General features: G+C 38.2%; 1 protein-coding gene across 7 annotated transcripts in view; it reads left to right on the top strand.

Moving 5' to 3' along the window:
- The window catches only part of TENM4 (teneurin transmembrane protein 4), a 1,252,272-nt gene that overhangs the window by 799,191 nt on the left and 427,493 nt on the right, over positions 1–25,588 (top strand). For 6 of the 7 annotated variants that reach the window (XM_074216997.1, XM_074217000.1, XM_074216995.1 and 3 more), the window contains one exon: positions 19,580–19,789. The exons of the other annotated variant lie outside the window; for it this stretch is intronic. In XM_074216997.1, coding sequence (XP_074073098.1) covers positions 19,580–19,789 — 210 coding nt within the window. The remainder of the gene's footprint in view (positions 1–19,579; positions 19,790–25,588) is intronic. 7 annotated transcript variants of the gene reach the window in all.

The following is a 25,588-nucleotide window of genomic DNA, read 5'->3' as shown; positions in this document are numbered from 1 at the left end:
AGAGAAGGGCAACCAGAATGGTAAAAATCCTTGAGTCCATACTATATAATAATAACGATGATGATGCTGATGACAATGGTAGTGGTGTTATTGAGTCATTTCAACTGTTTGTGATTCCATTTGATGTTTTCTTTGCAAAGATATTAGAGTAGTTTGTCATTTCCTTCCCATGGCTCATTTTACAGATGAAGAATTAAGGCAAGTAGGGTTTAAGTGACTTACAAAGGGTTGTACAGCTGCCAATGTCTGAGATAGGATTTGAACTCATAAAGATGAGACATCTTGATTCCAAACTCAGTGATCTCCCCACTGTGTCATTTAGTTGCCCAATAATTCCAACAACTAGTATTTATGGAGCATTTTAGGGTGTGCAAAACACTTTACACATGTTATCTCAGATGATCCTCACAAACAACCCTGAACGTGGTGATGTAATGATGTCTTTTACAGATAAGTAAACTGAAACAGAGAGAGAGGTTAGATATTTGCAATTATTAAACATTTCAGGCCACATATGAATTTGGGTCTTAATGACTACAGGTCCAGTCCTCACCCTAGCCAATTAGATGCCTTATGTGATTCTATTGGAGAATCACTTGAAAGATCTAGTCTGAAGAGAAGATTTGGGGGAAGCATGATAGTTTTTGCTAAATACTGAAAGGTTATCTCATGGAAGAGAGGTTATTTGTTTGACTTCAATGGGCAATAAGTGGAGGGGAAGGTAGAAGGGCGATTGGAAAAGGGCAAAGGATTGACTTCCCAATAATTAAAGGTCTTTGAAAGTAGAATTGGTTTTCTTGGTGGGTGGTGAGTTTCCCCTTGCTAAAGATTTTCAAACCAGGAATGGATGACCACTTGTTGGATACTTTGTAGTGGGGAGGAGGAAGGAAGTTATCCTTCCTTGCCTTTTAACCAAGTTTCCATTCAAGTGCTTTGAACTTCAGCAGGTATAGGATCCTAGAAGAAAAATAAACTATTGATGATTAGTCATTTTCTGAAGAGGCAGAAGCAAAGGCAAAAAATACTAGAATTGACTTTTCTACTTTGGTGGTTCTGTTGACTTTGCACCTATCATCTGTGAAATGGAGGCTAATTGTGCTGTCTTGAGTAATTTAACTGATTTCTCTAGGTATCTGTTTTCCTTTTTTAGAAGATAAAGGGGGCAGATGAAATGATTTCTAATATCACTTGAAATTATGAAAATTCTATGATTATCAAGACTCAGTAGCACTTGCCCAAATGAAAACTAAATGCCTAAGTTAGCTGGCCCATAATTGCAATATATCCTCTGGGTTCTCTTTGATAAGAGCAGAGTAGCTAGTTTCCATTTTTGACTCAATATAGGAATGCCATTTAAGTGCAGCAGGCAGACAACATTTTTGCTGAGATGTGTTTTAAGCATTTTTGTCCTCTCTATACCTCAGTTTCCTTTTGTGTAAAATGAGAGAATTTTTGTTAAATAATCTCTATAGGTCTATAGGCTCTAAATGTATAATCCTATGATCCTACTACTGAATTCTATTCTTGCTTCTATCATCATTTTTGTGTACTTTACCTCAGAAGATTGCAATGTTCCTGAGAACAGGGTCTGTTTTGTATCTATATATCTCCAGACTCTTATTTGTAAAATAAACTTATAAATAAAATTTTATTCTTCCCTCTCAATATAACATATGTCTTTCTTACTGCTTTCATTCTATTCTATTTTGCAAGATAGCTGTTGCTCACACCAGAAGCAGTAGATATCACAGTTGATAGAGAGTTCTATGGCTTCATACACTTAGTAGCTGTGTGAACCTAGGAATGTCACTTAACATCCATTTGCTTCAATTTCCTCAACATGAAATGGGGATAATATAATGGCACTGCAAACTAGTTTTATTTTTTTATTATGAGGATCAAATAACACATAGTAAACAATTTATACATGCTTATTCTCTTCTTATTACTATTAAGTTTGATTTCTGGTGCCTCATTATGTTGCCAGAAGGGATGACCCTGGATTCTCAAGGGCTCTGCAGAGTCCAAGGACTGACAGGTCTTATCACATTGGGAAGACTTTGAGGATAGACCATTAGGTCTGCTGCAGCAGAGTTTGCTATCTAAGGACCAGCTTCAGAGGTATGGCCACCAGGAGATGGTTTTTAACAATTATAGCAATGCAGGAAGCCTACCTAATGATAATGTGGAACATCTATGATCTTTGCTGGTGGACATAGTCTCCACAGTGATGAGATAATGGGCCCCTATGGTATGACAACTTGAGTGACATTGGATAAGTCATTTAATCTCTCTTGGCTTCATTTTTGCTGCCTGTAAAATGAGGGTATTTGACCAGATAGATCAGATTGATTCATGCATTGCTATGTACCAAACACTAGAGATAGTCATAGAAAATCAACAGTCCTTTTTCTCAAGGAATCCACATTCTACTTGAGGGAGATAGCATATTGAGCAGGGTTCAACTTCATGGCAGATGGAAAAGTAAGTGGATCCTTAAGCCTAGCATGCAAAGTGTCAGGGCAGTGGTGAGTTCCCTCTGGACTTTAAGGAGTAATGACAGGGCAACTTGTCTCTGACTAGTGACTAAGGGAAGGGGGTACTAGGCTGAAGGGTCAAAGACCAGTGGGTCTAGGAGTTACTCTGTTTATTGAATTACAGAGGTTGAGACACAGGATGTGGCAGCCTTTAGCTGAGAGTGCATATTTTAGTACCTAGTGAAAAACTGATGATGATAACTTGGCAAGGAAGGTTCATAAACTCCCCAAAGAAATGACCTCAAAGATTGCTTCTAGTTCTAAATTTGTAATCTAAGGAAATAGTTTTTAAAGAATCATGTCTTTATTTTATAATATTGCATATTTCTTTACATCCAATATCCTTCTTACTAAATATAATCCTCATCAGAATAGGGCCCATGACATATTGATTATTGTGTCATCTCTAACTTAATATCATAGCTATCACAAAGTGGAATGACCTCCCATAGGAAATGGTGAGCTCCTCCTCCTTGAAGGTGTTCCAGTAGAATTTGGATGACAATTTGCTGGAGATATTATAGTGGGAATTCCTTTCATACAGGGGTGTGCTTGTAAAATTTAACAACTGCCTCTCTGGATAAAATTTAAAGTTTAAACTACATTCTTAATATTTTCTTCATCACTTTCTTAAATCTCAGCAATCAACAAAACACTCAAATTCTTGGCTGATTTCTAAGGTATAAATGCTCATACTAGCAATAGAATAATTGATTTTTGCCAGCACCCTAGTTTATATGTATGGATTGGACTACACCTTCCAACTTTGAAATTTTGCAATTCTCTGAAGAAGAGTTTAGTATTTAGTCTCTTACACATAAAATTTATGCAAAGGATCTAAGGGTCCTGTTCTCCCACTCCACCTTTAGGATGTTCTCCTAGGACACTAGGGGTGGGACATTGGACTCTCCTGGCATTGCAAGACTTACCTTTCTTATCCAAGCCATGGCATCATAGGCATAGTAGATGAAAGCCACATCTGGAAATTATTAAACACCCCCCCCCATTTTGTCATGTGCCATCCCAGCTGCAGTTTAGGTTCACAGAGTCTCCCAAGCTGGCTTCTCATGCTCGGAGTTTGATAAAGCCCCAAATGCGTCTCATGCCCTCTGGGCAATTTTTATGTTCCCTTCGTTTGTAAAAAAAACCATGTGAAATCGATGGGAAATCTAACCCATATGGGCTCGATGCATCTGTGCTTAAATCATCTAAATACTGCTTTTTCAGGTTCTGTCCAGAGCCGCTGGAGGATTTTTAATACATTTTAAAAAACTCTTTCCTCTTCTAAAATCAGGAAGTCACGTTTTGCCAACAGTGAACAAGCTCCACTGTTCCCTGGGGCTCTGGTTCAGGGTTCCTAGGTTTGGAATTTGGAATGGGCTTTGTCTCAGAAATATAAGCCCATCACCAGATTATAGATTTAGAATTTTTAGACATGGCTCAGAAATTATTTGTAATTGCTTCATTTTACAAAGTAGAAAACTGAGACTGGAGAAGGGAAGTCACCTATGTTAGGTCACCTAGGTAGTAAATACCATCCTTCTCACTTACTAACATTTTTGATTTGGGTAGGAGCAAACATTTGGAACAATCATCCTTATCGTGTAGTTTTGTTAGGGGCTCTTAGCTTTATTAACAATTTAAAATCAGGTAAATTTCCTGGTAGAATGAGAACGTGATGGACTTGGAGTCAGTAGACCTTGGATTTGAGTCTTGGCTCTGATATGTATTAGCTACTCCATTCCAGGCAAGATGTCTGGAACACCTAGTTGAAAAGGATAGTTAAAATAGAAGCTGGCAGATTCAACATCCCCAAAGACTGGGATTGGAGGGCAAATTAAATAAGGTAAATTTTAGTGGGGATAGAGTAGCAAACCAATTCCAGCATTTGAATTTAAAAATTCAATTGGACAAACAAGGATGGGAAGGGAGTGGAGAAGAATGGCCAGGCAATTATTAATGTGAAAAGAGGAGTTTAATTACAAGCTCATTCTGCTTCAAAAGAGTGACATGGTATCCAAAAAAAGCTAATGCTATTCTTGGCTCCATCAAGTCATAGTACACAAAACAAAGGAGATGAAAATCTTGCTCTGCTCTGCCCTGGACAGACCACATCTGTTCCATTCTAGAGTCACATTTTAGGAAGGGTTTCAACAAATCAGAATTGGATCTGAGGACGACAACAAGGATGGTAAAATGACTGGAAAACTTTTTGGGTAACAAATTCTAAGAAAGAATGCCCAGAGGATGGCAACCAGAATGGTAAAGAGTCCCAGGGGCAAGGTCTGGAAATGTTGAGCCTGTTAAAGAAAAGATTTTGGGAGGATATGATAGCTATCTTCAAATTTAGGAAAAGTCATTTTATATACATATATATATATATATATATACATACATACATATGTATGTATGTATGCATATGAGAGCTGAGAGTTTCTCTGCTTGACCCAGGAAGATAATTAGAAGCTATGGGTAGAAGAATTTATAAGGACATAAATTCATACTTGATGTAAAGAGAAACATTCTGGCAATTAGAGCTTTCCAAAAATAAAATGGCATAATAATGTATTAGAAATCTTTATGCAGGGGTGGCTAGGTGTTGTAGTGGATAAAGCACCAGCCTTGGAGTCAGGAGTACCTGGGTTCAAATCCAGTCTCAGACACTTAATAATTACCTAGCTGTGTGGCCTTGGGTAAGCCACTTAACCCCGTTTGCCTTGCAAAAACCTAAAAAAAATATTTATGCAAAGGCTTATTGGACATCCTGTAAACTGAGTTTGTTTTCAGGTGTGCATTGAGGTAAATGACCATTGATAGTTTTTCCAATACCAAAGTTTTGTGATTTGAGGGGCATGACCAGGTCATCCTATAGAAGTTTTGTGTTGAAAAAGGTCAGGAGATAAGCCAGAAGTGAAAATTATATTCCCCAATATAAAGGTTGGGTATCCCTGCCTTAATCAATCAAAAGATATTTGAATACCTGCTATGTGCAAGACATGGCAGGGATGCACAAATAGAAAATAACACTGCCCTTGAGCTTACAGTCAAATCTAGTTGGAGGGACAAGGCATAAATATGTTGTTGTTGATGTGAAGTCATTCCAGTAGATGATGAGTCTTCCTGATTCTAAGCCCAGTGTTTTCTATCCACTGCATCACCTAGCTGCCCTTAGGCATAAAAATATGGAATCATGAATGATGAAGCTAGAGGGAACTTTATAATATACAGCACTAGCATTCCAATGAGCATTAGATTATCAGAGCTGGAAGGAACCTTGAAAACAGACTTAGAAAACATTCAAAAGGGGGTACATCTTTTCATTATAATTCAATTAAATAACCATTCATTGCAGTGTACTGCAAAATTTAATAGGGCAGAGTAGCTATTAAATTAGACATGCTTCAATAAAGGTACTGTAGGGTTTCATGACATTACAGTGGGGACTTGATGTTATTCATCAATAGCATTATGACACAATCCAAGACCAGCACTCAATCCATTATCCCATTCTGCAAAGGAGAAGAACATAAACATTATATACACAGAAGGACAACTAGGTGGCAAAGTAGGAGTGCCCCCTAGGACCTGAGCTCAAATCTGGCCTCAGATGTTTACTAATTAGGTGACTCTGGGTAAGTCACTTAACCCTGTTTGCCTCGGTTTCTTCATCTGTAAAATGAAGGAAATGGGAAATGATTCCAATATCTTTGCCAAGAAGGAATCTTAGAGAGTCAGATACAACTGAAGCAATACAAAAACATCACATACACATAGAGAAACAAAGGAAGGTTCTAGGTGAGAGAAAGGGGTCTGAACTATGATACCACAGAATCATAGAATATTAGAGACATGTTAGATGGGAAAGGAAGAGAATAAACATTTATTAGGTACCCACTGTGTGTTAGGCACTATGCTATGTACTTTATAGGTATTGTCTCATCTGATTCTAGATTTTATCCATTTCTCATTTTGCATATGAGGAAATTAAGACTCAGTAAGGGAAGTCAATGGAACTCCCTTCATTTCTTAACTCTCATATAGTGTCACAATTAGAAGATAATTTTGAGATCATCTAGTCCATATCCTAGGTTTTATGAAGAAGGAAACTGAAATCCCGAAAGAAATAATGAATTTTTCCCCAAAGACACAAAATCCATTAAGCATCAGGAAGGGTTAAGATAGAATTAAATCTCCTGCATCCCAAAGTCAGAATTATTCTACCATTCCAAAGCTGTTTCTTCAACAAATTGACCTTTTTCAAAGTGCCAGTAGATTCATATTTTCTGAATAGTCTGAGTTTCAGGACAAAAACAAATGTTCTTTCTCCCCTAGCTTTGTATGGAATTCCCCCACGGGAACTTCACCTCCTCTGGCTTCGGATAGATTTCATCACCAAGGGCTCTTTCTATGCCAACTCATCATCCTCGATGATTGCCTTCTTCTTTGTACTCCTCATCTAAGTAAGGGTAAAACAGTCTCTGGAAAGCTGAATTCCTAATTAGGCTTGCATTTCCTTGAAAACTTTTAAACTACCATGCATAAATATGCCACAAGCAAGAAGAAGCTGGATAAATTTGGTCACATGATGAGAATTGTTTATAATCACATTATTTATGGAAAGAGGGTATTTAGTGTAAACTGCTAACAGCACATGGCCATTTCAATCCAAGCAGATTCTTTTCTTTTCTTTTTTTTTCTTTGCCTTCCTTTGTGGTTGGCTTTCGTCATTTTACTTTAAATAATGATTCTTTTTTTTTTCCTGAGAGATTAGAGCTAGAGCTCCATTTGGTAGTAGAAATAGAACTGAATCACAAGACTTATGTGCCCACTAGAGGTTCTGCCATTAACTAGTATGATCTTGTACTACCTTAGACTCAGAAAGGAATTCTGATACTGTCCATTTCAACCCTTGCCACACCCCTCAAAGCATGAACCCCATCAATAGAATCACTGAGGATTATATCATCTAGTCATCACTTGAAGGCATCCAATAATGGTCAACTCATTTTCTCTTTCTGGGCCTTCGTTCCCTCCTCAGTAAAATAGTTACATTGAATTAGAGATTGCCCATTTTGAGGACCTATCTGGTCTTGTCTATGTTCTGAGATCCTTCCCAGTTTTAGAATTCTTTATTTTGTTCAATCATGACATTCTAAGGACCCAATTAACCCAACAAAACTCTGTTTTAATTAACCCAATTAACTATATATTATGTTGTGTTCTGCATCCCAACATTCTGTGTTATTTCTGAAGTCATTTCTAGTTTTCACATTCATTATTCTATTTTTTAAGATTTTCTTCTTCCAGTTCTAACATCTTTCGTTCCACATTCAAACATTCTGTTCTAAGGTTCCATCTAGTCTAACAGGCTCTGTTATATATTTTCATTGTCTATATTTTGAAGTTCCTTCAAAATCTCATATTTTTTTTCAGCATTCCAATTTACTATGTTCTAAGGTCTCTTCCAATTCCAACCTTCTATGTTCTGTATTCTTTGAGAGTACAATGACCTTTTCAAATCTGACAATCTGTGTTCTATGGGTCAAAATGTTCTGAGGTCCTTTCCTGCTCTAAGTGGCACATTCTCAGGTCCCTTCTAGTTCCAACATTATATGTTCTGTGTTTTAATATGATTTGAGGTCTTTCCTGCTCTGATAGTTTCAACTTTCAAATCCTTTCCACATTTTATGTCCTGATTCCCCTCCTTGAAGTTCTAACATTCCATAGTTCTAATCCCAAGGCCTTAATAATAATCTTTCAGATCTGTATCCAGCTTTATAGTCTGTAAAATTCATTCTTTTCCATTGTTTTCCTTAAAGGACATACAGAAACTAACTTCAAGGGACCTTAAAGATGATGTCTCCAATATCCTTATTTTACAAAGGAGTATGAATGAAATGACCTACCTAGGACCATACAAGTTAGAAGCAGAACTAAAATCCAGGACTTTTTTGCCTCCAAATTCAATGTTCATTCCACTAAACTGTGGCTTCCTTTTCTGATTAGTCTACAATGTTTCCAGGTCATTTTAGCTTTTTCCCCTCTCCAGTAAACTTTGAGTGTCCTCTTGCAGTCTGAATCCAAATGATTTCTAGAAAGTTCATGTGTCACCTTTATTCTGGAGGTTTACAGCTGTAAGTTCAATTGGAAAATAACATTAAGTTTAAAAAAATCCTGAGTGAAACATCAGGAAATACTATATGACTCTGAAAACAGCTGTTAAGAGACGACTTTCTTAATCAACTCTCAGAACAAGACCTAGACTTCCTGTTGAACTAGCCATATTGTGAATGTCAATTGTCCAAGGTCTACCATAAATTTCTCTCTCTGTTTATTCACATTTATGAGTAATTTGTGATTAATCCAGCTAGCCCTCTACCCCTTTCCAAACCTCAGTATTGGTGAATTTAGACAGTTTAATGGGAAAAAAACCCAAAATAAAGGGAAATATCCTGATATAGTGGAAAGAGCATGCTGGATCAGGGATCTAAAGACCTGATTTGAGTGCAGACTCCATGATCTTGGTAAGTCACTCAAATCTCTAAAGCTTCATTTTCTTCATCTCTAAGATGAAGAAAATATAATTGAAAGAATTAGAGTCACTGAACCTGGCTTCAGATTCTGGTTTTGGTTCTTATTATCAATGTGACCTAGGATAAATCCCTTAATATCTCTAGACCTTAGTTCTCTCATCTTTGACAGGATTAAGGTTGAAATAATCCTTCCAACTCTATCTCTTTCACTCCCAAACATTTTACATGATTTACCTCACAGGTTTATTGTGAAGAAAGTACTTCAGAAACTACCACATCCTACAAAAATGTGAACTACTATCATTATAAGCAAAGTCCAGTTCACTTTTAAAAAGTCAACTCTACTTTTATCATGAAGAATTTGTATCTTCTGGAAATTTTTATAAAACCTGGGAGATTATTATTCCTTCTTTTCTGCTTCCTTGCTTCTTTTGCTTCTTCCCTTTCCTTCTTTTCCTCTTTCCTATCTTCCTCTCTTCCTTTTCTTTGTTCCTCTGTTCCTTCCTTCCTTCTTTCCTTTCTTCCTTCCTCCCTCCCTTTCTCTCTCTCTCTCTCTCTCTTCCTTCCTTTTTTTTCCCCTCCTTCCCTTCCTTTACTTTCTTTTGGAACATTGGTTTCATCAGTATGAGTAGCTCCCTTCTTGGAAAGTCCTTCTACCAATGCAAATCAGGAACTGATCAATAACCTACATCTTAAAGAGTTACCTATAGAGAATAGATTGTGACTTCTCTGTGATCACACAGTTATCAGAGGCAGAACCTGAACCCACATCTTCCTGACTCTAGGATTGGGACTCAATCCCACTCTATTACAAAGCTCTCCAGTTGTTATCAGTATTAATTATTAGTATTAGTTAATCAAAAACCATTTATTAAATGCTTACTATATTCCATTCACTGAGTTAAGTACAGGGGATATAAAAAAATACAAAAGACAATTCCTACCCCACACAAGCTTACAATCAGCATCAGCATCATCATCATCAGCAGCAGCATCAGCATCAGCATCAGCATCAGCATCAGCATCAGCATCAGCATCATCATCATCTCTCCAGGACTCATTTTGTAAAGAGCTCTAAAAAATGTGAGATAGATAGTAGACAATATGTATGTATATATGCTGTTGTTCAGTCATGTTCAGATTTTCATTACCATATGGATTGTACTGTTGATGGTGTTGTCTTAAACCATTTCTTTCTCCAGTGGATTCAGGCAAACAGTTTAAATGACTTACTCAAGGTCACACAGCTAATCAGTGTCTGATGGTCAGATTTGAATTCAGTTCTTCTTAACCTCAGACTCAGTGCTCAATCCACTGAGCCACCCAGCTATCTCTGTATTTATGTTCTCAATTCACTACAGATAAGGAGATTGTCCTTCTCTTTACACAAGTCCTCAGTGGCTAGGGACTCACTCCTTCCTTACCTTTACATCTGATAATCTCTAATTTCATTCAAGATATAGATTCAAATCATCTTTTTCATGAGACCTTTTCTCATTCTCTTTAGCTGTTAGAACATCTCTCCTGCATTGCCCTATGTTTATTTTATATAAATGACTTTTATGTATACATGCTTCTTCAAAGCAAGGACTATTTCATTGTCTTTGTAACTCATGCATTAATTTGTATGTATATATTCATATATGTGTGTTTAGATGTGTGAACATATATATATATGTATATATATATATGTATATATATATATATATATGTATATCCATATATGATCCAAAGAAATTCTCTTCATCTGTGTGGCCAAAAAGAAAACAGAAGCATAGTTTATGTGTGTATGTGTTTGGTTAAACATACTTTCTCCAGGCATTTGAGAAAAGGGCTCCTAGTTAATGTGAAGGAGGGATGCAGTCAAGAGGGAAGAATTCTTAGAGCCCCAAGAGGTGGGAGGAGGAGAGTCAAATGAGACTAGGCTAAAATATAGTGTGAACAATTTACTACAGGTTGGTTTCTGGAGAGCATTTCCCAGTATAAGTCATAGAGACAAATAGCTTGAGTCTACTCTGAAAATACCCACTGTCAACTCAAGTTGACTTAGTGGGAGTTGCCTGAATGGCCAAGTTTGGCCCATAGGATTTAACAGATGGGAAAAGGCTTACTTATGTTAAGGTAGCCTAAGGAGGTTGCCTTTTAGCCCCTTCTTTCTTATTCTTTCTTCCTCCTCCCCCCAAACTTAAGTTGTCAAAGACCTATTATATAATCAGGGTTTTGTGTATTATTTTTATAGACCTTATGAACTAGAAGAGACCTTAAGGATCCATTATATAGTCAGAATTCTGTATATTGTTTTTAGAGACCCTTTAGGTTGGAAGAGACCTCAGACGATGAAATGTCTAAAGAAGAGGAACCATAGTCCAAAGGGTAGATGAAAAAAATGTCTAAGTTTGAAATTATGTTTAGGACTTGGAATGTAAGAATAAAGAATTTTAGAATTAGAATGAATCTATAAATTTTGAATGTCAGAAATTAAAGTTGGTGGGGGGAGAGAGAAGGGGACTGAAAATGGGCCCAGAGATAGATTTCAAGGGATTGATAGAGGGGAAAGTCATCTATTTTTACTAACCTCTAACTGAAATTTAGTTTCTCTTTTAATTATAAATGTGGGCAATAAGCTACATTAATATTTGCAGTAACTTAGTTACCGTAATAAACTATAGACATTTTCACATCTCATTACAAGTGAAAATCAACTGGATATTCCTTATCAAAGAGCAACCCAGTGTTTAGTATTTTTATTTTATTGAGAAGTGGGCATCTCAGTGGATAGAATTAAGACTTGGAATTAAGAAGACCTGAATTCAAATCTAACCCCTGTGTGTGATCTTTAGCAAGACACTTTATTTTTCTCAGACTCGGTTCCTTTATATGTAAAATAAGAATAATTGCCCCAACTTACCAGGGTTGGCATGGGGATCAAATGGGATAGATTCTGTAAAGTGATTTACAAATTGCTAAGTGCTAGATATATGATTAATATTACTATACTTGTTATCAGGCAGTTAGCTGGTGCAGAGGATAAAGCACCCAGTCTGGAATCAGGAAGATGCATCTTCCAAGTTCAAATCTCAGTTCAAATATTTTCTAGCTGTGTGACCCTGGGCGAGTCACTTTACCCTGTTTCCTCAAGTTTCCTCATCTGTAAAATGATCTGGAGAAGGAAATGGCAAACCACTTCTGTATTTCTGTAAAGAAAACCTCAAATAGGGTCAAAAAGAGTCACATATACATATATATATCTAAAGCCATTGAACAGCAATTATTATTGTTGTTGTTATTATTCAAGTTAAGCAATCCAGCATTCGCTTGACAATGTTTTGCATATATTGTTCTGTTTTACCAATAGAGACCTGTTATTGTCACAATAACATTTCTACATAATTGGCCTGCCGTGCTACGTAATTTTTCTGTTTAAAATAATAACAATAGGGGGCGGCTAGGTGGCACAGCGGATAGAGCACCGGCCCTGGAGCCAGGAGGACCTGAGTTCAAATTTGACTTCAGACACTAAGCAATTACCTAACTGTGTGACCTTCAGCAAGTTATTTAACCCCATTGCCTTGCAAAAATTAAATATTAATAATAATAACAATATCTAGCATTATTATTGTGATTTAAGGTTTGCAAAGATTACTGGGAAAGGTTCATAGTTATTATGCCACAGACTGCCAAGGGATCTATGACACAAAAAGATTAAGACATGTTGGGTTAAAGAATACTGAAATAGAAAGAACTAGAAACTCAAATCTGACCCCTTCATTTTACCAACATTGAAACTTGGAAATAATACCAAAGTTTCTTGAGTCTCTGACCAGTACACTTTCCACTTCTCAATACAACTTCCAGAATACTTTACTTTTGTTACTATTAAATAACTGAGGCCATGTAGGACTGAGGAATGAATGCCATATCTGTAGTCAGAGTTAGTTGGTTGTCAATCTGTGCCATACCATTTTTGACCTTGAGTCCGTCACTTAACCTCTGAGTTTTAGTCTCCTCATCTGTAGAATTAGGGAGTTGAACTAGGTCAGCTTCAAATGCCTTTCCAGTTCAAAAGCTAGGATCCCAAGTCTGGTTAGTATTATTAATTATTAATCATTATTAATGATTATATTATTATGATTGTTTTCTTAAAACATTGAAAGGACTATTATATAAAGGGAGGGATAGTTAGATTTACTCTTGTTCCAGAAATCCCAGAAAAGCTTGGAACTCTTGGGAAATTGGAGACTTAAGCATTTAGTCTTTGGGACATAATCTATTTCTTAATGTATTTGAAGGGCTACATGGAAGGGAGATTTTTAGGTTTGTGCTTGACCACAATTTAAGTTGACAGAATTAGTTGATTATGGTGGAGGACATTGTAAGAGGAAGATTAAATTCGGTGTCAGAAATAAATTCCTAACACTTAAGAGTTTTCCCAAAGTCAAATGGTGTCTTCAGAGGCAATAGATTCTCCATCACTAGGAATCTTTGAGCAGACTACTCAGTACTGTTGTGGAAGGGATTCTGATTTAGATAAGGGGAAGACCAGAAATCTCTGTGATCCTGAGAGTGTGTGACTATTAAGTGGAAGGGGTAGGGAGGCAGATTGCTAGGGAAGAAGTTGGTGATAGTAACGCTATCCACAGATGGAATGAGCTTCTTTGGCAGACCATGAGTCTATCTTGGGAGCTGTCTGAGTAGGGGTCAGGTAAGCAATTGTGGGTCATGTTTTAGAAAGAATTTTTGTACTGGGTTTCCCTGAAAGTTAGCCCAGATGATCTTTAAAGTTGTTTTATTCTAAGATAAAGCAATTTGAGATGAGTCCACATCTTGTACTCTTTTTGTCTGAAAAGTGCAGAGGTCCATGTAACCCAGTACATCCAAATCTCCTTTCTCCATTTTATTTTGGTTGTTTGGGTTTTGATTTGTAAACTTTTTCCAGAAATAAAATATCTCTTTCTCCACATCATTTTGAATGAGTCTGAATAGATAGAAATACATACTTGACTCCCACACTTTCTATCCACCTTCACCACATACTTTGACTAAAATGTCTTCCTTTTGGTTCTGTAGTTCTCTCACAGAGAGCTCCTGTGGTCTGGTACATCTTAAAGAAATTGGTTTGAATCTCAGATTATGACACTGTATGACCAGGGCCTGGTATTTAATATCTGAGCCTTAGTAGCCCCAAGGTGAAGAAGGATGACTATCCTTATACTACAAATCTGACTGCAACAAACATTTTGTTGTTGTTGTTGTTTGTTTGTCTTTAAAGATGCGAAAGAATGGGGTGGCTATGTGGAGCAGAGGATAGAGTATGGGCCTTGGAGTCAGGAGGACCTGAGTTCAAATCCGGTCTCAGACACCTAATAATTGCCTAGCTGTGTGACCTTGGGCAAGTCATTTAACCCCATTGCCTTAAATAAAAGTTAAAAAGTTAAAAAAAAAAGATGCAAGAAGAGCCCTGAGTTGGAAACTGGAAGCTGGAAGGATGCAAGGTTCAGTTAAGATGCAGTTCCTACACCAATGGAGCTTAAAGTATAGGTAGCCCTTAAAAAAAAAAAAAGTTTTTTAGCAAAGCATCTAAGATGAATATAGCAGTTTACTACATTGTTCATTTTACAGATGTGGAGCCTAAGACTCAGAGATGTTAAAGGACCCGATATAATTTGCCTAACTTTTCTCAATCTATTTTTCTTATGTCTATTACATGAGACCAGGGAGAAGGGGACAGAATAAATTATTAATTGATCTCAATCAACATCTTCTTTGGCACAGGCAATAGGGATTTTCCCCTCCACTGGGACTGTAATGTCATTAGTTTAGTGAATTCCTTCTATCAATTTAGATTGACACCTGTGATCTGAGGTAGACCTATCTGATTCAGAGGCATGCTCTCTATTCATTTATCCACACAGCCTTGGGCACGAAACATGAAAACAAAAATGACTGTCACTATCCTCAGGGAGTTCTAGGGTCCTTTAGAGTTCTTAACTTGCTGATGTGTTAACTTGTTTTTTTTTAATACTTACGTTTCTGTATAATCACTTTGCTTTATAATCCTATGTATTCTGCATTTAAATAGAACCCCTACTATTACTGCTGCTGCTACTACTACTACTAGTAGTAGTACACCTAGGCACACCACCACCACCACCACCAATATAATACTTGTTATATTCTATCTCAATTGATCTTCACAACAACCCTTGGCTGTAGATGTTATTACTACCCTCATTTTACAGAGAAGGAAACTGAGCCTAGGAGGTTAAATGATTTGCCCAAGGGCACCCAGATGGGAAGTAAAAACAGGATTATATTTGGGTCTCTTGTCTCTCAATTTTCCTTTCCAATACACAGAGGCTGCTTCCTACAGAGATGAGCAAAAGTGGATCCTCTGAGTTAATTATCATTTAATTCCTTTTCTTTGATCTACTTTCTCCATCTCATCAATCATCAGGGCTGATAGTTATCCTCAAAACAATCCAAAATCTTCCATTTCACCCATTTATCCCTTTCTTCTCCAAAAGTTACCATTGCTGACATGACATCTCAAGCCTATCCTTATTCTCATTGTGAATCCTAAGACTGCCACAATCTCCTGCTACCTCTGTGACCGATGGAGGGTCTTTACATCATTTAAATGTCTCCAACATCTGTCCATTCCTTCTGTCTCTGTTACTTTTACCAGACTTCAAGCTCTTATTACCTCTTGCCTAGACTATTACAGAAACCTTCTAGTTCATCTCTACTTTCAGACTCTTAGTTGCTTAATCCAATCTAATCAAATTTAAATAGAAACGGGGGCCACAAAACATATTTAAAACTCTTTATGGGGTGTATTTTGACTTAGAAAACCAAATATTAACATTGTACTCTATTTTTTTGGAAAAATAGTTTTCAGTTACATTTTAATCTGGTTCAGGCAGCACTGGGTAAATGTTGCTGGATACCAATAAAGTCTGCAAAACTATTTAACATTCTGTTCTAATCCATTTTTCTAACCCTGTCACGTCTGACCATGTCACTCATTTGCCTTAGAAACTTTCTATAACTTTTTATCAACTAATAATAAAAATATTATTTATACACTACTAAAGTTTACAACTTACATACGTTTACATTTTCCTTACTTTATCTCATTTCATCCACACAAAATCCCTGGGGAAGTTGGTGGTATTATTGCCTCCATTTTACAAAAGTGGAAAAACTGACTCAGAAATTAAATAAGTTGTCCATGGTTGTTGTTGTTCAGTTGTTTCAGTTGTGTTTGACTCTTTGTGACTCCTTTTGGGTTTCTCTTTGGCAAAGATACTAGAATGGTTTGCCATTTCCTTCTTCAGATAGGACCTGAGGCAAAAAGTCAAATGACTTGCCCAGGTCACACATCAAGTAAATGTCTGAAGCCATATTTGAACTGATTAAATAGATTTGTCCTTGGTTACTTAACTAATAAATATTTAAGACCATATTTGAACTCATGTCTTCCTTATTCTAGGTCCAGAACTCTATATACTGAGCCACTTAGCTACCCTTTATTTTGGGCCACAGAAAATAGAGCTCAAACTGACATTTATTTCCTCCACTCTATCACCTTCTTTTCAGACTCATACAACTCTCTTTCATAAAAGCTATATTAGAGACAAATATCTGCTTTCCCTGCCCTAAATTAATCTCTCATTTCCCTACTTCTTCATCTTTGCTCATTGTCATTAGAATATATTCCCCCTACATCTCCATCAATTTAAATCCTGCCTTGAATTTTATTTTTCCAACCTTCCTCAACATTTCCTTTTGTTGAAATCCCTTTCTTTCTTTTGTGTCCAACTCAGATGTTATTTTTTTAATGGAGCTGTCACCTCCTCTAACTGAAAATGATGTCTCCCTCCTCAAATGTCCCATGTACTTTGTTTGATCTTCATTTTTAAACTTCTTCTCATCTCCCTTGTATCATTTTTATTTATATATGTGCGCTTTCCCTCCATTAGATTATAAGCTCCTTGAGGACTGGACCTAGGTCTTAACATTCTTTCTATCCTCAGTGCTATGTATAGTGTAAGTGCTTAGTTTGCTGAATGAATACATACTCGAATGACATTATGTCCTAAAATGGTACTTTACCAAATATTGTTTTTGGAAAAAAAATACTTAAAATGTTTGGTGGAATATGTCTTCATATAAGTTTTATTTTCACTCATCAAGCATTTATTTTTTCTTTATACCCTTCTCCACTGAAATTAAAAAAAAAGAAAAACATAACCCTTGTTTACAAATTTACATAAACAAAACATATTTCTACTTTTAAAAAAGCTGCATTATCTCATCTTGCATATTAAGTTTATCCCTCCTCTGTCAGGAATCGGGTAACATTCTTCATCATGATGGAATTATTTCAGTTGTTCATTTTTATATTTTTGTTGCTAGAGTATTGTTTTCCTGATTCTGCTCCATTCATTCTGTGTCAGTTCATATATATATGTATATATACATATATATGTATATATATATATTTATGTATAAACATTTATACACATAAATATTTGTGAACCTCCATTAGATTATAAACTCCAAGAGAGCAGGAGTCTTTTTTGAATCCCCGTATGAAACTTCAAAATTGCCTTTTGTTGATATCCTTTATGTCCAACTGAGGTGTTATCTCTTTCATGGATCTGTCACTTCCCCTAACTGAAAATAATGTCCTTGGACAGTGGAGGCACTCAGGGAAAATTTATGGTGGCTAATTATTCAAGATGAATTCAAGGACTTTGTAAATATTTGTGTTTTTAATGGTATCTCCCAATTTCTGTTTCACAAAGAATTTTTTCTCACTACAGCCCAGTTTGATAGGTAATACCAGTTTTATTTCCCTACTTCACAAAAAAAAAAACAAGATTCAGAGGGCATGAGAAACTTACCTAAGATTATTATTAAATTATTAAATGACAGATCTAAAAATTTTAGATTTTCTCAATACAAGTCCATTATGCCATTTATCCTTTTTGAAAGATAGACTGTAGTATGGTAAGAAGAATGACATAGGAATTGTATCCTACATACAACATAGTAGAATTTGATGACTGAACTGAATGGGAGCTGAAAGTTGAATGGAGCACAAAAAAATAAATTAAATAAACCAAAAAACTAACAACTCAAAAACCTAAATATTCAGCAGCTGCTGGGATTCTAATTCTTCCTCCTCCCTCTCATAATGGCCCTATTCCCTGACCTACCCCTCTACCCACCTGCCAAATATATTGAATCCACCAGAAGGACATTTGGAATGTGGTAAAATGTCTAAGGTCAAGTCTTATCAAAATCTGGATGCAGTTGACTGAATTTAAACAAAATGAGAGAAATCAATACTTCTGAAGAGGGCATAAACAACTAAAGCCCTCATTGCCAAACAGTATGCATTGTCTTGTAACTATGTAACTTGTTTTATATGTCTGTGCTTATGTCCTGTTTTGGATGATGTATTGCACATATTGGAATGTCATCCTTGGGTATATAAATTGCTGAGATTTCTGTCCATGCCTCTAAATGCTGCCTTCAAATTGGATGTCCAAAAGAGTGAGGGCTTTGGTCACAGAATCATTGAGATGAAATGAATCTTCAGCTATAGATGTAGGGGATGAAGAGACAGGGGAAAGAATATTAGAGGTAAAAGGTACATGAGGGTCTAGAATTTTAGTTCTGGGAAAGGTCCTGGAACACAGAATGCCAGCCTTGGGAGGAAACTTTGGACATCAAATGGTAGAACTGGGAGGGATGCCTGGACTTAAAACGTTAGACCTGGAAGAGAACTTAGAACACAGACTGCCAGAGCTGGGAGGGACTTCAGAACAAGGAATACTATAGAATGGTGGTATGTTGTTAGAACCGGGAGAAAACTTAGAACATACATGGTGAATTTAGAAGGCAGAATGTTAGAGGTGGGAGGGAATTTAGTTCGTAGAATCTTAGAGCTAAGAAGAACTTTAAATGATAGAGATGGTTAGAATCCAGAAAGAACTTTAAAATTCAGAATCTCGAGACTGGAAGAAACATCAGAGAAAGGTTAGTCCAAACCCTTCACTGTGTAGATAAGTGACCTTAAGTGACCCAGGTCTTGATTTTAGTTGTGTCGGATTTAAACTATCAACCAAGAATTAGACCTTTAATTATGCCGAATAATAAATAAATCAATTATATTGAACATTGGGCACTTTACCATGTAATTCTGAGGCTCGGGGCATGGGAGTGCGTCCTACTCCCCAAACTTGGAGTAGGCGCATGCACTTATTCTGCGCCTCCAAGGTGCTTGTGGAGCAGCTTCTGCAGAGCCTGTCCAACAGTTTCCCCTGCAAGCAGATGGGTAGAGACCCCGATATGTGCGGTACACCTCCTTTTAAAATGTCGTTGATGCATGCTTTACCTTGACTCCCGCTCTCCTCCCCACCCCCGCCCCAAACCTCCCACGTGTGTTCCTTCAAAGTATTTTATTTTTCTGTCTGTGTTTGTGCTTGTGGTCCGCAGGTCGTCCCTTGCATTGTTCATCTGCTTCATCAACCCCTATGGAGCAGTCCCCTTCCCCTCCCCCTTCCCCGCCGGCCAATGAGAGCCAGAGGCGGTTGCTAGGCAACGGTGTGGCCCAGCCAACCCAGGACTCTGACTCTGAGGAAGAGTTTGTCCCTAATTCATTCTTAGTTAAAAGTGGCTCCGCAAACCTCTGTGTCCCCGCCAATGGTAAGTCACTCTCTCTCTTTCTCGTCCTAACTTTGTTCTCTCTTTGTCCTCCTGCAAGGTGCGTTGCGGGGCGGGAAGAGAGGGAGGGGGGCTTGTGCATGAAAGGTGGAGGAGACAAAGGTGCGTTGCCCTGGATTTATGATTGGCCATGCGGTGTGTTGATGAAGGGTTCTTGCTTGCCCGCTACTTAAACTCTGCAGCTTCTCCTCCTCTCCGGTCGTGTCCTAGAACTTTATGGGGGGGCGTGGGGGGGGGGGGCTCTCCCTATCACAAAGAGTTGGCTAGATCGATTTTTTTTAAAGGGAAGAAAAAGTTGCACCAACTGAAACTCCAACCCCAGATTCTTTCCCCGAAAGTTCCCGGGCCAGGAGCATCCTGCAGTGGTGGGGTAGTGAAATGCCCTGACAACTTAGAAGTCAATCCATAACCAGCGAGGCTGCAAACGCCAGCGGCTTGTCTTCCCAGAAACATTTTTGGAAGTTTTCACTCCAAGTCACTGTATCTCTTTGAAAGATGGTATAGGCCAAGGGAAAGAATTATGAAGTCGGGGGGGGGGGGGGGGGCTGGATTTGAGGTCGAGCCTGGCAGTAGTTTACCTGGGAGTTAAGACCTCACAGCCTCAGCCCTCCCTCACCTGTAAGCCCAAGGCAGTGGAACGAAGGGAAGGTCTCCCGTAGCTCCAACTCTTTTTGTCTCTGCAGTGTTGGCCCTGTGGGATGACAGTGTTGGGAAAACGCTGCAGATTCCGGCGACTTGGGTGCTGGCTTTGAGAGTGCTCGTGCCAAGATATGCCTGGACCTAAGTTTCCTTATCCCTAGAATAAGAAAACCGGACTTTGTGATCACAGAGGTCCCTTCCGCCCCCAAGGTCCCAGTATCTGGTGAGAAAGACACAGCCGGCCCAGGCTCTTCAAGTCTTATAAACAGTTTTTCTTCTCTCACCTGGGGAAAAATATAGATGATAAAAATAGAGTTAAAGATATTCGGTAAAAACAAACAAAAAATCAAGTACCTTCTAGAATGAGCTGCTGGACTTTGGGGAGACACCATTTTTTTGGTAACCTTCCTTTAGTCTCTGTACAGAAAAGAGGTGTTTAATAATTATTTGTTTATTTGAATGTGATCTGCTTGCCTGGTTGTGTTCCCCAATTTGTGGCAGGAAATGGCCCAGAAGGGGTCTGGATATTTAAGGCTCAAGAGATTGATGGGGAAAGGATTCAGGAGGGCTATTTGGTAGAGGCTCTGGGGAGGTGGGCTGTGATCCCCAGCTGAGTAGGAGGGGGAAGAAGCTGGAAGAAGGTGGGAAAAATCAGGATCTTTCCCAATTAAAGTGTTAACCAAGCCAGGGAATGCCTTCTTCCCCTCCTCCTCTTTTCTGGAGACCTCAGGCAATAAACCTGGGAAAAGTTGTTGACTACCACGTGTTCGATTCATCAAGTGGCTCATTACCTGCGGCAGGGTAAACAGCAACAGGGGACCCAGCCTTGGCCAAGCTGGTTCCCCAGCTCCCAGCCTTGAATGAATCAGCTGCAGCCCCACTGATTTATAGAGGAGGTGAAACCATTAGTGTGAGCTGGCCCCTAAAGGTGTGAGGGAAGAAGCTAATGGCTGCTGCTAGATACAGATCCCTTTCCTCCCAGTCTTTCCCCTTACCCTTTCCCACCACATACACTCCTCTTCAACCCCCCCCCCCCCCCCCCCCGGCTCTTTTTCCTCTTTAGAATGTGGAGAAGAAATCTTGACATTTAATGCATTTTAAAACTCTTTCTTGGGTGACTCTGATGTGTTTTGTATAGTGAAAAAAAGCTTGCCTAGAGGGTCTTTTCAAAGAAGTAGGCTAAGACTGTCCTGGCTGGGGAGAGGCAGTGGAAATGAGGACTAGTCCTCCTGGGGCAATGCAAAGTTGCTTTATATTGCTGCTACCTACAGTTGTGGGTCCAACTCAAGGCCATACTTAAGACCAAGAATTCCTTAAGCCATTCACTAGCTTTAGCATTTAATCACATCCATATAGGTTCAAAGGAGATAGTGAGAAGTTCAAAGAACCTTGGGTGGTGTAAACACACCTCCTTGGGCTAACAGCTAGGAAGCCAGCCTCAGACTCAGGTCTTCTTGGATCCATTTCTCATCTGAGACACTCTGACTTGGCCTTGTGACCATAGGCAAGTCATTGAACCTTTGAGAGCACTATGAAACTGAGTTTGCAATTACAAAGAAGGTGAAGACTAACCTAGGCAGAGAGGGCACTTTCCTCATTTGCACGATCCACACCAGTGAAATCACACAGGTTCAGTCATTTTTGTTTTCCAACACCTAGTACATATGAAGTAGCAGGCTCTTGATACATGTATAAATTAATTTTGATTCAGGCTGGAATCTTTATTACTCTGACTGTGTAACCCAAGGTAAGTCACATTTCACTCTCTGGATCTCTATCATTTTCTGTAAAATGAGGGAGTGGGATTAAGAGGATTTTTCAGACTCCTTCCAGCTCTAAAGGGCCTATGATTTTTATGACAGAGATGTTTAAATCCTAACCACTGATAACCTTTTAAAGATGATTGTTCTACTTATATTTTTTTCTTTGTTCACCTAGAAATACATATACCCAGAAGGTTAAAAACAGAGATTAAAAACCTTAATCTCTCTCTTTACTAATTAACTGAGTAGCAACAAAAGCATCATTTGAGTCTTCAGTGAGTTGATGACATTACTGCATTATTGATGTGTAGGGAAGTTAGTGAGACTTTCAGATAGCTTTTGGGCTGCTGGCTTATTTATTCTGTCTTCTGCCAGTGGCTGGCTCTCTGCTACTGTGGTTTGTAGACACTTTGCATTCCCGGAGGGGCGCCTTTCTTTGTGTGTAAAATTCTGCAGGTTGGTAATAAATATGTCCCACACCCAGACAGAGTGTCTGGGCTTCCGTTTTCTGGGTGACTAAAGTTCTTTTTGACAAGAGATGCAGGTAAGACTCACTATCCTCCTGTGACTGGTTCTGGGATGGCATTCTTGCTCTAAGCAAAAATCAGAACAAAGTAACAGCAGTCCCCACTTTCACAAAAACACTACAAAGGTCACCTGTAAAGGCCCTCAGAATCTATTTAGGATAGTTTCTATTAGAACCTGAGATGGATGGGGGTGAGGGGAAGAGAAATGCACAGATAGCATAAATTTATCTTATTCTCTGCCCCCTCAAAAATAAAAAAATCTTCCAGGAATAGGAGAGCTTTCCTCATGATTTCTCTAAAGAGATTTGTTGCTTTCTAGTTCATAGATTTAGGAATGAAAGGGACCTTAGAGATAATCTATTCCAACCCCCTCTTCTCATTTTATAGCAAAGGACTCTGAGAATGAAAGATCTTGAGAGTTGGGATTGTTTCATGTTCTATATTTGGATCCCCAGCCCTAGCAGTGCTGGACCCTTGGAAGATCTCATTAAATACTTGTTAGTGACTAGACTGAGGCCCAAAAAGTTTTAAGTAGTTTGCCAAAATCACTCGGGGACTAATCAGCAAAATCTGAATTCAAGGTTTTTTTTTTTTCACTAATGCAATTGTCTCCCCCAAAGGTCTGCTTTTCTTGGGCTTAGCTTAACTATTGTTATTGGTTTAAAAAAAAAACCACAATACACACACATAGAGAAAGAGTACTTTATGTTTTATAGAGTCCTTTGCTCAGAGATACTCTGTGTGATCCTCTCCCATGTGGTCCGGTTTCCTCATCTTTGAATTGAGGTGATTAGGGAGGGACAGCTTTGGAACTCAGTGACCACACATCCACACTTAACCCAGTTTTACAAATGAGACTCAGATGTTAAGTGACTTGCCCAAGGTCACACAGCTACCAAGGATGCCTGATCAGCAAAAAAAACAAAACAAAACAGGGAAAAACTCATTTTATTGAAAATAAAGTTTCTTGAAAATAAAGATCCAAAGCCTCTTCCTCTCTGACTGTCTAAGAGGCTGCCTTGGTATCAGAGCTGCCTGAGAATGACTTCCAAAAGGATTTGTGTTGTACTTTTTAATTAATCCCTCCTAGGCTCTCTTTCCACAGCTGTGTAAACTCAAAGCTTACAGGAGTCAATCCAAAGTAAGTAACACCCAGAGAGCCGAACTGCTGGGGTGAGTCCGAGTGTAAATTGCAAGGAGGATGCAGGGGGTCTTGCAAATCAGACCACTGTATCTTCAGAAATGGAAAACGTAGCTCCCCCTTGTAGCTGAGCTCTGTTCGTGCTCAAAGGAAAATCCTATAGAAATCTCCAGGCTAAAAAAAAATATCTGTATAAAATGTCACCAAGGTGTATTTGAGAAGCCAAGTAGGTAGTTAGGATCAAAGGTGGGTTGGCATCTGCTTACTTCAGGACCTTTTATCAGTAAGATAGTATTTGCAAAAAGGTACTACAAAAATATTCCCTTCTCTTCTCTTCCCCTTATGTCAGAGCCCTGGACCTTGACGTTGAATTAGGAGTTGTACTTCTGATTAAGCTTTGAGTCCTTGTAACAGTCATCACTTTTTTGAAGCTAGATCAGGCTCCTGGGACAAAAGCCTTTTTGAAGTTGTAAGATATTTTTATTATTACTAATGTAATTGTGATCTAAATTCCTCCATGTCATAACCAAAACTTTCATACATTGCCATGGATAAAAAGTTACTTTTTTGTTGAAAAACTATCTTTACATATAATTGGAAAAATAAATGAGAAAAAAAGTGAATAAAAATTAAAAAGTTAAATTCTTATTCATATTATATATTCTGCTGGAGACTAATGTGTAAACTTTATTCACCAAAGCAACATTAGTAGGTATATCTTATAATATCATAGCTCTGCCTGGAGCATTTAAAGGTTGAGGTACGTATCCAGAATCACCCAGTTAATATGTGTCAGTAGTAGTCATAGTCTTGATTCTAAACTCAGGATACTATCCACAACAGCATTCTTCATTCAAATAATAGCATTTTTTTTTGTCTCAAACAATGATTTCATAGTTGTAGGGAACTATAAAGAAATCCCTTCTACCAATGTACCTCAATGCCTGCACTGGAATTTGTAATCTTGATTGTAAAGTAACTTGGATTCTTCAGATTGTAGTTTGTCAGATAGAGGACTTGAACCCTGCTTCTCTGTCAGTCTGTCAGTCTAACTCTGTCTCTTTCTTTTTGTCTGTCTGTCTCTCTCCACCCCCCACCTTCCCTTCCTCCCTCCCTTCTTTCCCTCTCCCACCTCCAACAGCATACTGTTTTTTAATAACAGTAATAGGGGCAGCTAGATGGTGCAGTGGATAGAACACCGGCCCTGGAGTCAGGAGTACCTGAGTTCAAGTCTGGCCTCAGACACTCAATAATTACCTAGCTGTGTGGCCTTGGGCAAGTCACTTAACCCCATTGCCTTGCAAAAACTATAAATAAATTAATAAACAAATAAACAAACATAAATAAATGAGTGAATGGATGAATAAATAAACAGATAAATAACAGTAATAACAGAACATGTACTTTACTTGATGAAGAAAAAAATACTATTTGGGGGCATTAAAACATACAAAGGTTCATCAGAAATCACGTTACCAGGGGAAGGATTTTCATGATCACAGCACTTCAAAAAATTTCTGACTAAGGATGGGAAGAGTTTCCATCTGCCTTTGGGGAGAGACTGGCCACAGATAGCCACAGATCCCTAGGGGGTTGTTGTAAAGTGCTGGCCATAGCAATTCATGAAACCACCTTAGGCATGGAGGGTTTGCCTGCTATCTCCTGACTTTAAGTCCAGAACCTTTTCTACTAAGTTCTAGTTTCTCAACAA

This window comes from Macrotis lagotis, chromosome 1 (genome assembly GCF_037893015.1).
Source record: "Macrotis lagotis isolate mMagLag1 chromosome 1, bilby.v1.9.chrom.fasta, whole genome shotgun sequence".
Classification (NCBI taxonomy): Eukaryota; Metazoa; Chordata; class Mammalia; order Peramelemorphia; family Peramelidae; genus Macrotis; species Macrotis lagotis.
Note: the sequence above shows the minus strand (reverse complement) of the source record. Positions and strands in the feature narration are given on the sequence as shown.